Below are 16923 nucleotides of genomic sequence, written 5' to 3'. Positions count from 1 at the left end.
ACAATTGCTCACCATATTATAACCAAATTAATTTGGTTTTGCGCGCGCGCGCGCGCACATATATATATATATATATATATATATATGTACAAGCATCCATCCTTTGGTGAAAAGAAAGGATTTATCTGTTTCAGTTCAGTCGGCGATGACAACTCAGCGGCTCTTCATGCAGAGCCAAGTTTAATTCCGTGATATATCATTCACCCAAAAATAAAATACTGATTATATATAATATTATTATTTTTACACAATACTAGTATAATATAGTGCATAAGTTATTAAAATACCTAACCTAGCAATTGCCAACTTATTAATTATTATTTTCATTTATTACGGCTCACCAAAACTCCCTTCCCTTCATTCATCTCATATGCTACATAGTTCATTATAATATAGTTTGGAAAATCTTCCAATAAAGTATTTCAGGTTCGGACCAATATATATGATTGGAAGAATACCTACAAGAAAAAGTATATATAGTAAAAATATGTGTGTGGACCCTCCTTTGAAACTTATCCACGTCTCTTACATATACCAGCGAGACCATTATTCATCAAGACCCTGTTGTAGCCAACATACAGTGTTGCTATATATATAAAAATAAGTCTGCATGCATGCTGTAAGGTCTTGGTATTAATTATAACAAGTGTGTATACGTTATGGGAGAATCGGGGAACCAACGAGGCAAGGAAGTGAAGGACGGAGACACTTCAAGCGGTGTTAGACAAGAGTATGCAATTTCTCCACTCAATCTATGTAAGTCTCTGATCACATGCTTTACCCCTTACTCAAAATGCATGTATGCGCATGGACATAGACTGAACCAAAACTCATATTAATAACCTTTTCAAGTTTCAACCCGTGGATGATGCAACCAACCCCTTTCTTTATCTGAAGTAAAACTTATATTACTTGCTGTTATATATCAATACACTCTTACTAGAACATTCTATTTTATTGTACTAAATAGAAAATTTATGAGTTCTAATATTATAATTGCAATGTCTGATTATGTATTGTAGGCATCTGTACTTTTTTTTTTAAAAAATGAATACTTCTGTGTATTACAATTTAAGAAGGATATTTGCTTATGGTATAGAACATACTTACATACACATGATGATAACTTTATGTAGAATGCTTTATATTTGCTTGACTACTTTTAATGTATTTTTTTTTTATTGAAATTCATATATCTTCATTTGGATATTCCATAATATTATTGATTTGATTATATTTTGTATTATTATTACTCTGTTTTGATATATATTATTTAAACTACATACTTATTGACTCTATGGTATTGTTAGAAAAATTTTATATTTATTTGAGAACCAACAACGAAAAGAGCTGTAGATATATAATGATGATATAATATTTAAAATCAATATGTTTTGAATATATATGTTTCATATTATGTCATGTTTATAGGTTTTAAAGGTTTACAAGAATTCTTAATTATTTAAATGGTATGTTGTATATCGGATGTATTGTTTTAATTTATTTAATCGTTTTGAATTTATACATAATGTAGTGGTTAATTTTTATGATTAATATTATAACTGTTTTTATGAAAAATGGAATATTTAAATAATTATATTTTTTCATATTATTACGGTCCATAATTTGATTTAAAATATAATTTTCTTAATATAAAGGAGTAGGTTATAAAAAAATTTCCGAAAATAATTAAGAAGATTATATTATAGAAAACTTATAAAGAAATTTATAATTTAAAATACATATTTTATATAATTTTGACATTATTTTCTAAAATTCTTTGAGTCACTGATTAATAAAAACCTCTTTAATATAATAATGAATTTGTCAATTTAGTATTTAAAGTCCAAATATAATATTTTTTTAAGACCTAAATTTAATATACATCATAATCTTTATCTTAAATTCTTAATTAATTAACATTCAAGAGTGAAAATACTTTTGTTTACTAAACAGAGGTACATCTCTTCTTCTTTTTTCCTCACGAAACTTTGATACTTTTTGTTTATGTTTCAACTTTCTAGGTTTGTTCGCCATACGGAATCAATTTCGTAGTTTCTTAGTGATTTTGTCGAAAAAGGTCAAAAAGAAAGGTGAGTTATTTTTAGGTTTTAAGGTCGAATTTGATTAAAACGAGGGAAAGAGAGAAGAAGGGACATAAAATAAAACACGAGTAAATCTTACTACTTTATAAAGAAGATATTCAATAAAAAATTGTATTTAATCTTTTAAAGTTTAGCATGTGGTTTTGTCATATGTAGTTTGTACTTAAAGAATGTTTTGTAAGTATAAAATATATTCACTACTTATCATATAAAGAAAATAGGAAGATTAATAGAAAGATGTTGTGGGAGGATTTAATTAGAATTATTCAATTAAACATTATCGTGGTTTTTCTCACTTTTTCTTTCTTTAAACTTTTCAACCAAATAAATTAGAATTTCCAATATCGATCAAAGTCACTCTATTTTTTTAATTTCTATTTACTTTCAATAAAAATATTAAGTAAAAAAAAACTCAACTCTTTACTATGTTGATTATATTGAATAACTCGATAGATTCAATTATTAACGACCAAAATAATTATTATTATTTTAAGTATTTTAATTTATATTTTAACTATTTACCTATATTTAGAAATATCTATTTAATGTATGAAATATTATTAATAAAATACATTTAATATATCTTAATTAGTATCTTAAAGTTAACAAGCGTCTTCACGTACGTTAGGATTTCGGTAATTATTGGTTATGGACTTATGGTTACACCTGTTCTACATATAATTACTTTTCAACGTACTCATTTAGAGAATAAAATAAACAATTTCAATTAATAAAAAAATAATGATATTTTAACTCATTTTTATTTGTTGTGTATGTTTATATAACATCATGAACTATTATTTTTTTAATCAATGGCATGTATTTTTAAGAGGATTTAGAATTATTTGTTTGACTTCCAAATCTTATGATTTTTAATTTTTATTATGTATATGTCAAATTACATGGATAAGGCAGATAGTACATGATTTTGCACGCGTTTCTTCAATGTTACTCTATTAATTACTCAACCCGTCATGTGATTGTGTTTCCTTATTGAGGTTGCAGTTCTTACCACTAGGACGGGTTCAAAGGAATCAGTTGACAGAGGTTGTTTTCTAAAAATTTTGTATTTAGTAAATAACTTATAACTATTTAAAGGATAACATCGATCAGATGCTGTGCTTAAGGTTTGAATCAGAGAAAAGACTGGCTTTAATAAGAGCATGGGAAGAAAGTGAGAAGACAAAAGCAGAGAACAGGTAAGATACCATCTCTTAGTTCGTTATAATACTTTTTTTTTGTACTTGCAATACTATTTTGTTTTAAATCATTGGTTAGAGTTTTGATTATCTCCTTAATTAAAATGAGATAATTAAATATATTCAAGTTTCCGTAAATCTTCTTTGACTTTAAACGCTTTTTCTACTTTAGACTGATTTTTTTTCATTAAAAAATTTTAACCACCCAAAAAACAGAGAGTGAAATTTAGCTATTTAGGCATGTTTTTGGCTATATTAGGACTTTAGTTTAGGAGTGTGTTTCCCAATAAAAAGTTAGTTCACCATTTTGTCGTGTGATTGACGTTAGTATTTGATTTCTTTGGTATTTACAATATTTTGTTGTTGACGATTACTATTATTTGCTAGTATCAATTATTCATTCCGTAACTCTTCTTTTGACACATTAATTAATGAAGTTCAAGTAATTAAATATTTTTTTTATCTCACTATAATTATCATATGAAAATAATAAATTTATTTCATAATAATTATAGTTTTTCAATAAAACATTAATTATATTTTATATAATATTAATGATAGACCACAAAATATATAAATAAATTAATCATGATATAATATTAATTTTATAAAATTATTATTCTTTTTTATTTATTTATTATTTTTATTTTATCTGTGAAAAATAACAATTATAATAAGACTGAGAGGGAGTAGTATAATTCTTGGAAGAAAGAAACCGGATATTATCTTAAATTTACTATGTTGTGAAATTCTGAGACATTTGCTTGACTTTAAGGGTCCGTTTGAATAGACGTTCACAATAACCTCTTGAATTCCATTCTCTATTGATTGCTAAGCTTGATAAATGTGAAACTGTCAAACAGGGCATATAAAAGGCACAATGCTGTTGTATTGTGGGAGAATAGTAAGAAAGCATCTGCGGAGGCACATCTTAAAAGGATTGAGGTCATACGTGGTTAATTAATGCATGCATCAATGTGACTGATTTTTGGATGTCAGTTGTATGAATGATCCTAATGTTATATTCAAACATTTGCATTTGACAGGAAAAATTGGACAGAAACAAAGCAAAGTGTGTAGAAAAAATGCAAAATAAAGTTGCAGAAATTCATCGAACAGCAGAAGAGAAAAGGGCAATGATAGAAGCCTACAAGGGAGAAGAATTCCTAGAAATAGAGGAGAAAGCAGCAAAGTTTCGTACCCGTGGCTATTCACCCAAGAAATATCTACCATGCTTCGGCAGTTAAAGGATTTTCAGCCAAATCAAAAAAAAATTCTCATATATGCCTTGCTTTATATATATATGTTTAAATTATGCTGTGTGTGTTGCTTATGTGTAATAAGAGCCGGATATTCATATTTGCATATTCAAAAAACACAAGGAAGATATAATATAACGAAAATATTCCTCAGGTCAAGGATGCGATGAGATTGAATCATAAAAAAAATATGAATAATTAAAAATAAAAATTAGTTAGTTATTATATCATTGCTTAAAAAAGTTTTGTACTTTAATATTTTAATTTTGATTATTTAAATATGACTTAATTATTTGTATTTATTGTTCTGATTTATCATAACAATCAAGTGTTCTCCTTTGTGTAGCTTCTTAAAAAATTACATTATCTTTACATTTTTATATGATAAACTATAAGAAAAACATGTTTTCATATATCACATGTGTTCCAACTAACGTTAAGCTCAAGGCTCGAGGGACAGCATTTGGTCCAAAGTTGTATCATGCAATTTCTTTATTGTGAGAGAAGGAGGATGTCATTATAATTCAACATGTGATATTAGGGATCAACTACAGTTTGACCCATGTGTAACTGTTTACCAATATGGCATGATTAATTAGGTTTTGGTGGCCATGAGCTCGACCCGTAATAATGGTGGACTTAGGTTAAGTACTTGTCATATAATATGGGAGGGTCCAAATTCCAATACACATTAATATTATTTATAATATATACTGGATTTTTAGACAAATACAAATATTCTTATTTTAAGTTCCTTAATCAATACTTTTAGATTATAAATCTTTTTTTATACAGATACCAAATAATTAAAGTGACTTAATGGTTTTTCATGCTAGTTTTGAAGCAAGGGGTTATGATGCCAAATAATTTTTTATATACATCATCAATTTTGTAAATTGAAAAATTTAAGTACATTTATACATATATTAATCAAGATCATATATATGTGATAGTTTCTTACCACCTAATAATTCTTCCAATTTTACCCTGTATATTGTGATAGATATCTATACATTAAGATAAAATTATAGATGAAAGTACAATTTCTACTTTTATCATACATTTTTATAGGAAAAAATATATTTTAACTTTTTAGTACATATACTTTTAGTCAAAGTTGGTATAATTGATAAATTTAATCTTTTATTTTTTTAAATATGTAAATTTATTCATTCTTTATATCAACATATACACTTACAGCATATTTTTAGAAGATGAAGGCATAAATTTATCAATTTAAAAATATAAAGAATAAAACCAATTTTAACTAAAAGTATTGGGACAAGAAACACATCTCTTTCTTAAATATATAATGTTTATCTAAATTAATTATAAATTTATATTTAATATTTTAATCTCGTTAATTTAAAATATAGACAAATTACAATTTTAATATTTGAAAATATAATGTTACATATTAGTCTCGAATTTAAAATATATTCGTCCGTCACATTATTCTCTAAAACTAAGAAGATTTCAAAAATATTTATATGTCATTTTAATCCTTAAAGTTAACAATTTATTGAATTTTGAATCTAAGTAAATGATGGATTACACATTTAGGATTTTTTTTTTAATTTTATCAAATACTAAAGCGACAATATATAATTGCTCACACTTTTGATGACCAGTTAAAGTATTTACAGCAATACAGGTGCAGAAGTATCATCTTCCAATCCAGAAATTTATGCCTTCCATGAAGGACATGGTCAAAGACACATGTGCGTTACATAGTTGTAGGCCTATAATTAGAGAAGAAAATTAGTGTCCGAGCATAATCCAAAGACAAATAATGCTTCTTATCCACCCATTTCATCCTTTTTTTACTGCAATTTTGCACGGGACAGCAACTACAAAAGACGCTGGAGGATGAATGCTAGAATCACATTTCCTCCTTTGGTGTCTTAGCTGAACCCTCACCTCAATCTTGCGTGCTAGCTAGCTTTATTCCAATTCCTACAGAACCAAATTATTCTGCTAGCTAGCTAGTACGTCAAATAAAATAAAATAATCAAATATGGCATTCAGCGGGACCCAACAGAAATGCAAGGCTTGCGACAAAACTGTTCACTTTGTCGAAGGTTTATCTGCCGATGGAGCTGCTTATCACAAGAACTGCTTCAGATGCAGCCATTGCAATGGCCTTCTTGCGGTACATTGCTTTGTTTTTGCATTCTTGTTAAGGAGCATTTAATAATGATTTTAATTACTTAATGTGTTATTGAAACATTAGAACTAGTGCATGTGCAAAATTATGCTATGCACGGAACCTTATCATACGAATCTGTTGTACGAATTGAACAAATGAAAATCGTAATATTTAATGTATGTTTGATTTGCATTAAATTAATTATTTCTTACAATATTTTATTTAACTTTTTGTTCAATAATACAAAAAAAGTGACCTCATTATCAATTCGTGCAAAAAGTCTTCAAATCTTTGTACTGAATAGCAGTTAATACAAATAATTTTACTATTTGTAGCATCAAATGCTTTATTTGTATTTTTAATATAATGTTTTTTTAATAAAGACTTTGTATATGCATCCTTGAGAAATATTCTTAAGAAACTCAAATAAAGCATGGTGTCTGAAATCTGAAGCCTTATTTCTATATTTTGTGATGTTAAATTTTCATTACAGATAAGCAATTACTCATCCACCGAAGGAGTTTTGTACTGCAAGGTGCACTTTGAGCAGCTTTTCAAGGAAACTGGAACCTACCCCAAGAAATCCCAGTCGTGTAAGAGCCCTTTTGTACACAAAAAATTACCATAACATGCAGCTGCTGTTTTGTTTTGTGCTATTTTTGGGCTAATAAATCATAATTTTTGTTGCATAATTTTCGTTTCATAATTTTCAATCAGCTGGAAAGCCTCCACTCGAGCTGGTATGTATTATTCTACATACACAAGACACCTTTTATTTATTTGCTTGAGCTATATATAATTCAGTTAGTAAATTTTATGTATTCAACTATATTGTGTAAATATTTACATGGTTTTCACCAATTGTTATATCAACTACAGAATAGAGCACCAAGCAAGCTTTCTGCCTTCTTCTCTGGGACTCAAGAGAAATGTTCAAAATGCAAGAAAACCGTATATCCATTGGAGAAGGTTTGAAAGACAAATCACATTTCCTTTTGTGATTATATATATGCTTCTGAGTTATGACCCTTAATTAGTTAGCTAATGTTGTGAGTTGAATTTATGACAGTTGACCGTGGAAGGCGAGTTTTACCACAAATCATGCTTTAGGTGTGCACATGGAGGATGTTTCCTGACCCCTTCAACCTATGCTGCTCTAGATGGATATCTTTACTGCAAGCCCCACTTCTCTCAGTTGTTCAAGGAGAAGGGTAGCTACAGTTATCTGTCCAAGCAAGCTTCATTGAAGAAAAGTGAAATGCAACAACAAGAACAAGAGGCTGTGGAGAAAGCTACTACAACCGATGATGATCGCTCAGAGTCAGAGCCAGACACGACAACAACAACAAAGGAAGCTGAACAAGCTGATGATGATCACTCTGAGCAAGAGCACTAGATTGATTGATGGAACATTAATTTTTGCAAGCGGGGGTCTTCACTTGTGTCTTTGAGTAAAATTGATCTTTCTGGCTACAAGTAAATCCCCATTTCATTTGGGACATTTTGAAGTTCCTGATTGATTGGGTCGTGGCCTTGTGTCATTCCCACAAAAGGGCTATTACAGTATTATGTGTTCCATAATTTGCAAACAATCAGTAGGTTAAGCCTCTCTGTTCTTTGGGGCATGTACATGACTTTCTCAAGCCAAAGTGCATGCATGCCTCAGTCATTTCAGATGTATTTCATTCTGTGTATTAAGAAACAGATATCAGAGTAGAAAAAGAAGATTCTATTGTCTGAATTGATGATGGATTACAAAAGCAATCTCTTTTCTATACAACTCTCCTTAATTATACACTTTACCTAATTGGCGTATCGGAAAATATTAGTAACTGAAAATCATCTTCTATCTAAAACTTTTTGTAAAGGGCTCTGCATTTTAGGCTCAGCTTCAGAAATCCTAAAAATAAATATATTCCTTTTAATGTATAGAGTAAAATATTAGTAGTTGATAATATCGATGTAAAATAAGTTGCAATAAATATAAACATATATGGCCAGATCAAAAACTTAATTTTAAGTTATTAATCATATATTAAAAATTAGAAAGAGTGAAACTATAAAGATTGTTAAAGAAAATAGTTTTAGGATCTTACAAACTACCACTATCTATTTCACTCGTCCACCTAATAATTTCTAATTATGTTATTTCATCATGTAAAAAAATTATGTTATTTCATCTAATTTATTTAATTCTTTTGTAATATTAATGACAGCATTTTTTTGACAAACATAAGTATCTTCATTGGTCATCCTAATTTAAAATATTGGGTGCAAACATAACATATCATTGTTACAGAATAAAATGAAAATTCAATATATCACACTATTAGACATTATAAAAAATTGGTGAAAATATATTTTTGGATTCTTATTTAAATTTTTTATTTTAGTTTAGTACTTTAAGTATAAAAAATTTAACTTTATCCCTTTAAAGTGTATTTGTTATTCTTCTATTAGTTTATCATACTGTTTGATTCATGCAAATTGTCAGAGATACCATATCATCTAGGTATTTGTTATGTAAATACATGATTAGTGAAAAAAATTGATGAAAAGATGATTTTGATTTTATATAAAAAAAAAAACCCTAAAGGACTGGGTGATACTTTTTAATTCAGAAGATCAAATTGAAATGTATAGAAAATGTGAACAATAAAAATATATTTTAACATAAATATTTATCTCTTTGTCATTTAAGATACATTTTACTCTAACAACAACGTAACTAACTAGTTTTTTTTCCTATTCACCAAAAAAAAAAACTATTTTTTTCAACTATCTCAAATTAATTTTATTTTATATTGTTTTTATATGCTTTTTTAAGGGATTTTTTTTATATACACTTCATCTTCTTAATTTTCATATTTTTCAATTTTTATTATCTTTATTTCTAACTTAAATTTGAATAATTTCAAAATATTAATAATCAAAATGATGTTATATCACAATTTAAATATTTCAAATTATTTATTTATTATGAATTTGAATCATAAAAAATAAATATTTTTCTATAATCTATACGATGCACGTACTAAAAATATTAATTTCATATTTAATTATTCATGAACCAGATTAATTTGTGTGTGGGGGATAACCCTTTCTTTCCGTTGTTCCCCATTCTTCTTCTCTACTTGCTAGCCGTTTATCCAAACCCAAGGTTTGACTCTCTTACTCTGAGAACAACAAATCCCTTCTCAAATAATAATAACATAGCTGTAAACTGAAATTCAGAGGAAAATGGGGTCTCTTCCTCTCACCAGTAGTAAACCCTTCTTCACCCAGCTTCACTGGTTTTCATCGGACAGAACAAGAACCCTTTCTCTGAATCAGAGAGTCAAGGTCTTTGCCTCACGATCACGAAATGAAGGAGAAAAAGAACCACCTAAATTCGACAGCTACGACCTCATGGAACTCAAGTTCGGTCGGTTACTCGGAGAGGACCCCAAGCTCACCCTTGCCAAGGTATATGAAAATGTTCGTATAATAATTACTTTGTTTATATGCTTATAGTTTAGTCTTTCTAATTGATTCAATACACCATTGTATGCTTGCTTGTTGTTTTAGATAATGGGAAGAAAGGTTAATCCTGATGCTTCTTATCTTGATATTGAGAAAGCCTTTTATAAGAACAAGGGTAAAATTGTGGAAGTGGAGCAAGTTCCATTTGAAGGCTCTAAGGGAGGGAGGTCATCAAGGAAATTGGATGACCAGGGCTTGGTGCGTCCTGTTCCTGCTAAGGGGATGGAATTTAAATCCGATGATAGCAAACCTGCATTGGAGATTAAGAAACCCGTCCGAGCGGAAAATAAGGTGGGGAGTGTTAGGAAGAGTATTGTTCCCAATGTTATTCTCAGGAAGCCAGCCGTGCTTAAAGATGACGGTGATGGGGACACGTTGACATCAAGGTTGAGAATGAGGCCAAAAATGCAGGATGAGCAAGTGAAGGACACGTTTAGTGACATGACACTGTTGAGGAAGCCTGAAGCAGCAGTTGCCAAGAACACAGATGCAATCCAAGAGCCTTCTTCTAGTGTGGATGGCCAAGGGAACAATGATGATGAGTTGAAGATGTGGAACGAAGAGTTAAGTGATGAAATTGGTGGCTTTACCTTGTTGGAACGGCCACACAAACCTAGTGGTGAAAAGGAAGAGAAGTTAGAAGAAGTGAATGTCATGATCCCAAATGATGTAGGTGCCAATCTTTGTTGCTAGTTGCAATATAGCATTTAGGAATGTAAGGCTGGATATGAACTAATTTTGTGCTCGATTAATTAGGGATTGGAGCAACATGAGCAGAGACAGCTGGAGTTCCATGAGGAGCCGAATGATTTATGTCAATTGTCAGATTTAAAGTCAGATGATTCTAGAGTGGAGTTGTCTGCGGAAGCTGCGCTACAGGCAAAGCCAAAAAGGTATATGAAAAAAGTTTTATGGTTTAGTTTATGGTTGCAATTCCAGTTTTAGTTCATTGCTTGAATGTATTTTTTTTATAGGCTAGATAAATATGTGAAACAAACCTCAAAATTTGTTGGAGAAGAGGGTGCTTCCCGTAATATTGGAGGTCGCACAAACAATGATGATTTAGGGAAAATTGTTGATATGTCAGATTTCCAGGTCAGATTATATGGATTATACAAGTTATTTATCTATTTTCCCAACTTTATGTTAACCGTTGTGCTTTTTAATTTTGTAGGAAAGCGAAGATGCTGATTGGACCAGGACACAAGATTTGATTAAGACTGGAGATAGAGAAGACGTGGAACTAGTAAGCTGCAATACCAAAGGGTTCATTGTAAGTAATTAGAAAGTGGTATGAAGAACTTTCATTTGTAAATAAAAAAATAGTTTCTTAGTCATCAATGATTTTTTTTTTTTTTTTTTTGTATTTCCTATGAACTAAATTAAACCATTTTACAGGTTTCTTTTGGTTCCTTGGTAGGATTTCTGCCATACCGTAATCTTGCTTCCAAGTGGAAGTTCTTAGCTTTTGAGTCATGGTTAAAACAGAAGGGCTTAGATCCATCAATATACAAGCAAAACTCAGGCACTATTACAAGTTTTGATGCTGAAATTAAGAACTTGTCTCCTGATTCTCCTCCATCTCTGGAGATTGATGGTAAAGTTGAAGATAGAATTTCACCAGATATGAAATTGGAAGATCTGCTAAGGATTTATGATCAAGAGAAACTTAAGTTCTTATCTTCATTTGTTGGGCAGGTTTGGTATTCAAAACATAAATGCACTGCCAAAATATATTCCTTTAGTTTTACCATAAAAGATGGAACTTGAATATTATCAATCTTAATGTTAAACATATATACCATGTGTTTTGCAGAAAATTAAAGCAAATGTGTTAGTGGCAGACAGAAAAATGAGAAAGCTCATATTCTCTTTAAGACCGAAAGAGAAGGAAGAATTAGTTGAGAAGAAGCGAAATCTCATGGTAAATACTTTAGTAACAATAACATTTCTTGAATTAGCATGGAGCTTATGTTGTTGATTGAATGCAACAAAGTGGTCTTCAGATTTGTTTTCTGTTTCTCGCCACAGGCTAGACTTCAAGTTGGGGATATAGTGAAATGCTGTGTCCAGAAAATTGCTTACTTTGGGATTTTTGTTGAGGTATATACGGCATTTAATATCACTATGTCAGTATTATGGCATTCAGTTTTACAAACATATCTATGCTTGTGCCTTTGTATTGAGCTAAGCACCTGGATACCCTTTGCCCTTTCATGGAATCAGAGTTCAGAGCGGTGGTAAAAAATTCTCAATATTGATGTTATTACTTATTAATGAAGGTTGAAGGAGTTTCTGCATTAATTCATCAGTCTGAATTATCGTGGGATGCCACTTTGAACCCAGCATCATATTTTCAGATTGGTCAGGTATTTTCCTTCTTGACAATGTGACAAATTAATAAAGTGGAAAATAGTTTTCAACCACTAAAATTAATAATGATGTGAGCCACAACCAATTTGTTTACATTTTTTTTCTATTGTTTGTTTTTCTTCCATGTTTGTGACTTTGCCGTCTATTTTCCATGCTTTCAATATAGATGATGTCATAAATAAACTGTCCAAAAGCATAAGTTGTCGGGTGAAAGTACCCGGATGATTTGCATCTGTCTGCAAACCATTATTAGTAGGTGGTTCAAAAGGAGAAATAGAAGAGAAAGCAAGGGATATGCACTTCCCGTGAGCATGGAAAGGGTGGGCAATGGGAATGATATTAGTTTACACGTGGCAGGTGTGGCATGAGCAATGAGGAGTTTGTTATGTAATAAAATATGCCAGTAGTGGGAAGGGTAGGATGGAGGTAGGAAAAGAGTGCACGGTAGAATTGGGAGGGACAGCAGGCCAGGCTTCTTGAAAGTCTTGGTCATCATTTTCTTTATTCATTTCTAGTACTTAATCTTTCTTGTATTTCTCTTATTGAGTTATTTCACTGGTATATTCTCTTCTGATATCAGTGATTTTGCCTAGTGCACCACACATCTATATTTCCCTTTCTTGTGTTCTGGTCAGTTTCAGTATCTAACATTCCACCTCATGCAAAAGTCCTTTAAGCTTGAAGCATGTTCACATTGCACATGTCTGCCCAACCTTATTCAAAAAAGCATTGACGTTGTTGTGGCCAAATTTCTTCAAGCTTTTTTTCCCCTGGACACAAGCTTTTTTTCTTTTGGCCACCCAAGTATTGACGTTGTTGTGGCCAAATTTCTTCAACGAGCCTAAATCAAATGTTGCCAAACCAAATAATAGCCAAGGAAGTAGCTCATATAATGAAATTGGTGACATTGATGGACTAAATAAACAATTATCTAATAGACGGATAGCCCATCAATGTCACCAATTTCATTAGATGAGCTACTTCCTAGGACATTATTTTGGTTTCACAACATTTGATTTAGGCTCTTGTTGAAGAAATTTGGCTGCAACAACATCAATACTTGGGTGGCCAAAAGAAAAAAGCTTGTGTCCAGGGGAGAACACGGCAATAGCAATTTATACTCCTCATAAAATTGATAATTCATTTGCTTTTTTGAATAAACCCCTTTTACGCTTGGAAAATGTAACTTTCTTCGTGTTGGTTCATTGATCAAGTACCCATCATGATATTTGAAGTCTTTATAGATTACTACTTTGTATTTATTTTTAAGCTTACTTTTGTTCCAGGTTCTGGAGGCAAAAGTTCACCAAATAAACTTTGCTCTTGAGCGCATATTTTTATCATTGAAGGAGGTCATGGTAACTTATCTATGTTATTTACTTTTCCTTTCATTAGGGGAGAATTGTGATTATTTTGACCAAGTTCACTTAGATTAAGCGGTGTTTATACGCTTTGTGATTTAACAACTCATTATCTTCTTATGACAGCCTGATCCATTAATGAATCCCTTAGAGGCTATAGTTGGGGATCATGACCCCTTAGATGGAAGATTGGAAGCAGCTCAAACAGATGTAGAGGTAATCTTTATATGAGAAAGTAGAAGTCACTCTAAGTACCTACAAAAATTATAAAACATATACCCATTATGTTGATTGAATAATTGCATTGTTGTTAGACTTTATTTCTCAATATAGTTTAGAAGCCGACTTTACCCATACAATGAAGCATCAATAAATATTTATGTTTATTTTATTGTCCAGTTGGATTATTGGTTTGACATGACTAATCATCAAATTATGCTCATTTTTGGACAGTGGCCTGAAGTGGATTCCCTTGTCGAAGAATTGCAAAAGATTGAGGGAGTCCAGTCTGTTTCAAAAGGCCGTTTTTTTAGAAGCCCTGGTTTAGCTCCAACTTTTCAGGTACGGACACAGTGACGCATATTCAACCTCTGCATAATGTTCTTTATTGTTTGCTTGAATGAGTATTAGTTCAGTATTTGTTCTGTCAGAACTCATCATAAGTTACAATTTGCATTATGGATTTCGCATATTGTTTGTGAAAGGCCAATCAAGGTTCAAATTAATCAACTGACATAGAATTTTCTTATGGTTGCCTTATAACTTTTTTAGTTGAAAATATAATGATGTGGACTACTATTCAGCTAGAAGATTGTTCTGCCAAAAATAAACCCCACTCGGTTTCCTTTTTCATTTTCCTATGATAATGTGATTGCTTGTTCTTGTTTTGAGCAGCCACTGCCAGTTTACTAGACATTCCTGTATACACAGACAAACTCTAGTTCTCCTAAACCTCTTCTTTATCAACGTATTGTTTTTGTTTATCACTTGTTTCCAGGCACAATTTAATAATTGTTAGCAAACTCAAGTTCTTGATTTATCAGTATGGAAACCAAATTTTTTCCAGGTTTATATGGCATCCATCTTTGAGGATCAGTATAAGTTACTTGCTCGATCTGGAAACAAAATACAAGAGGTAATGTTATAGATTCTGTTTTAATTTCTAGCTAAACAGGTAATGTTGTATCATTCAAAAATGTCTTCCCTTCCACTAGTATTTTTTTTTTCTTCAGTTATTCAAGATGATTTTTCTTTTAGTTATGCATGTATACTTGATAAAATTGCTTTGGGACATGTCATTTTCCTCAGCGTCTACAAAAGCTTGCAAACAGTTGCTTTTGATTGTTCCATAGAATACACTATTGTATTCTAGTTTGCAAACCATGGTTTGACCCAATGGAAAACCAACCTAACCTTTCTTTTTCACTTCCATTCAAACCATGGTTTAAGAACCAAAATCTTGTTCAAATACAACTTATGGTTTTGTTGAATATGTTCAAATGCAACCTAACTATGGTCTCACACACTAATTTGCATATTTGTATTATTTATTTTTTTTGGTGGTCTATTTTTTTTCTTTCTTTTATCCATATTCTAGATGTAGGTGGAGTACTTATTGAAATCACTTATTGTCATACTCATTCATACTATAATCTATAACCCTAATAATAAATCATTTTGGGCAGGTGATAGTTCAGACTTCTTTAGATAAAGAAAGGATGAAGTCAGCTGTTATGACATGTGCCAACAGAGTAGAATAATTGTGGATGGTGACAGTAGTAAAGCCTATTGTTGCTTTCTTTTTTTGGTGATTGTGCATTCTTTCGGAGAGTGCAAGCTGCAATATAAGGAGCATTTCAAGCTAATTTATGCATGAGGATTGGTGGGAGGATCAATTTTTTCTTTCTTGTAAAAAAGTAGTAATAAAGGCATATTTTTCTAACTTTTGGGGAGACGTGTTGGGGGTGAGAGGAGGGGTTACATATAAAGGACAAGTAGAAAAAAGCTCGAATCCTTTCTCTTGGGTCAAGTGATGCCATTTCTTGTTTGCCTTGTGCACCGCGACCGCTTTGAGAAATTAGACAGATTGATACTGTTCCTGGACAACCATTGCATATAGTAAATCACTTTTGGTAATTTACAATTACATGTGTTAAAACTAAGGCTAGCTTGGTTCAAGCTTGAACTCAACAAAGAAATGTTCATTTTGTGGGCTTGAGTTCAGTTCACTATAAGTTCAACAAGCTACTAAATATAAGATAATGAATTGAACTTAAAAAAGTTGATGAGTTTCCAAAAGAGTTGTTTATCAAAATGGTCTCAATGTTAAATAACTTGACTCGATTTGACCTTATTTAAATGATGGATGCTGAGTATTGTAGTTTTGATTGCAATGGAGCCCCATTAAGGGTTATTTCTTGTAAATGGAGAGCAATGAGCAGCAAAATGGATCGAGGTGAGTTTAACTCTAGAAAAATGCTTATATATAATTCCTTATTATTAGCAAAATTATAATTATATTATATTTTGCTAAATTGTCTTTTACGTCAGAATTAAAATATGATTTTTTTTGTATAAAAAGGTGTTTGTTTCAAGCTATATTGTATTTTCAGAAATCACATTCTTAAATTTTTTATTAACATGAATGTTATTCTTGATTACATTTAAAAATATGTTTAATTAAAGTTTAATGCTTTTAGAAATACTTTTTAATATTCAAAATTATTTAGACTAAAAATAACAGTAGAGATTGAAGTTATAATTGAATTCATAAATTAACTTTAATTTAACCTAACCAATTCAACAACTTTGACAAACTACAAGAATCAAGTTATAATTTTTTTTTTCCTAATATAGAGACTAAAATATCTTTTTTCTTACAAAAATAAAAGTAAAAATTATCAAACATTTGAACAAATTAAGTTTTATCTTCCTTCCACTCAATTGATATCAAAT

At 30.6% G+C, this 16923-nt stretch overlaps 3 protein-coding genes across 5 annotated transcripts; all 3 read left to right on the top strand.

Annotated features, from left to right (window-relative positions):
* The first annotated feature begins 480 nt into the window (after positions 1–480).
* LOC114413359 (remorin-like) lies at positions 481–4716 on the top strand. 3 transcript variants are annotated; one of them, XM_028377710.1, is made up of 6 exons: positions 481–756; positions 2025–2093; positions 3111–3152; positions 3244–3304; positions 4168–4249; positions 4351–4716. In XM_028377710.1, exons 1-6 carry the CDS (start codon positions 660–662, stop codon positions 4549–4551), a joined length of 552 nt encoding a protein of 183 aa, XP_028233511.1. In that variant the 5' UTR covers positions 481–659; the 3' UTR covers positions 4552–4716. The 3 variants fall into 3 exon arrangements, with proteins under 3 accessions (XP_028233511.1, XP_028233514.1, XP_028233512.1); XM_028377713.1 differs by lacking the exon at positions 2025–2093 and having other exon boundaries at positions 482–756; positions 3104–3152; XM_028377711.1 differs by lacking the exon at positions 2025–2093 and having other exon boundaries at positions 485–756.
* Positions 4717–6448: 1732 nt separating this feature from the next.
* Positions 6449–8472, top strand: LOC114413358 (LIM domain-containing protein WLIM2b-like). The gene is made up of 5 exons (XM_028377709.1): positions 6449–6715; positions 7206–7305; positions 7430–7452; positions 7592–7681; positions 7782–8472. The coding sequence occupies exons 1-5, from the start codon at positions 6581–6583 to the stop codon at positions 8106–8108; spliced, it is 675 nt and encodes a 224-aa protein (XP_028233510.1). The 5' UTR covers positions 6449–6580; the 3' UTR covers positions 8109–8472.
* Positions 8473–9796: 1324 nt separating this feature from the next.
* Positions 9797–16177, top strand: LOC114413356. Its single transcript, XM_028377708.1, has 14 exons — positions 9797–10177; positions 10280–10903; positions 10991–11127; positions 11209–11329; positions 11409–11507; positions 11633–11932; positions 12051–12158; positions 12266–12337; positions 12517–12603; positions 13894–13965; positions 14095–14184; positions 14422–14529; positions 15035–15103; positions 15654–16177. Exons 1-14 carry the CDS (start codon positions 9953–9955, stop codon positions 15726–15728), a joined length of 2187 nt encoding a protein of 728 aa, XP_028233509.1. The 5' UTR covers positions 9797–9952; the 3' UTR covers positions 15729–16177.
* The last annotated feature ends 746 nt before the right edge of the window (positions 16178–16923 follow it).

Source organism: Glycine soja, chromosome 5 (assembly GCF_004193775.1).
Source record: "Glycine soja cultivar W05 chromosome 5, ASM419377v2, whole genome shotgun sequence".
Classification (NCBI taxonomy): domain Eukaryota; kingdom Viridiplantae; phylum Streptophyta; class Magnoliopsida; order Fabales; family Fabaceae; genus Glycine; species Glycine soja.
The sequence above is the reverse complement of the archived record's forward strand: the minus strand, read 5'-3'. Positions and strand labels throughout refer to the sequence as shown.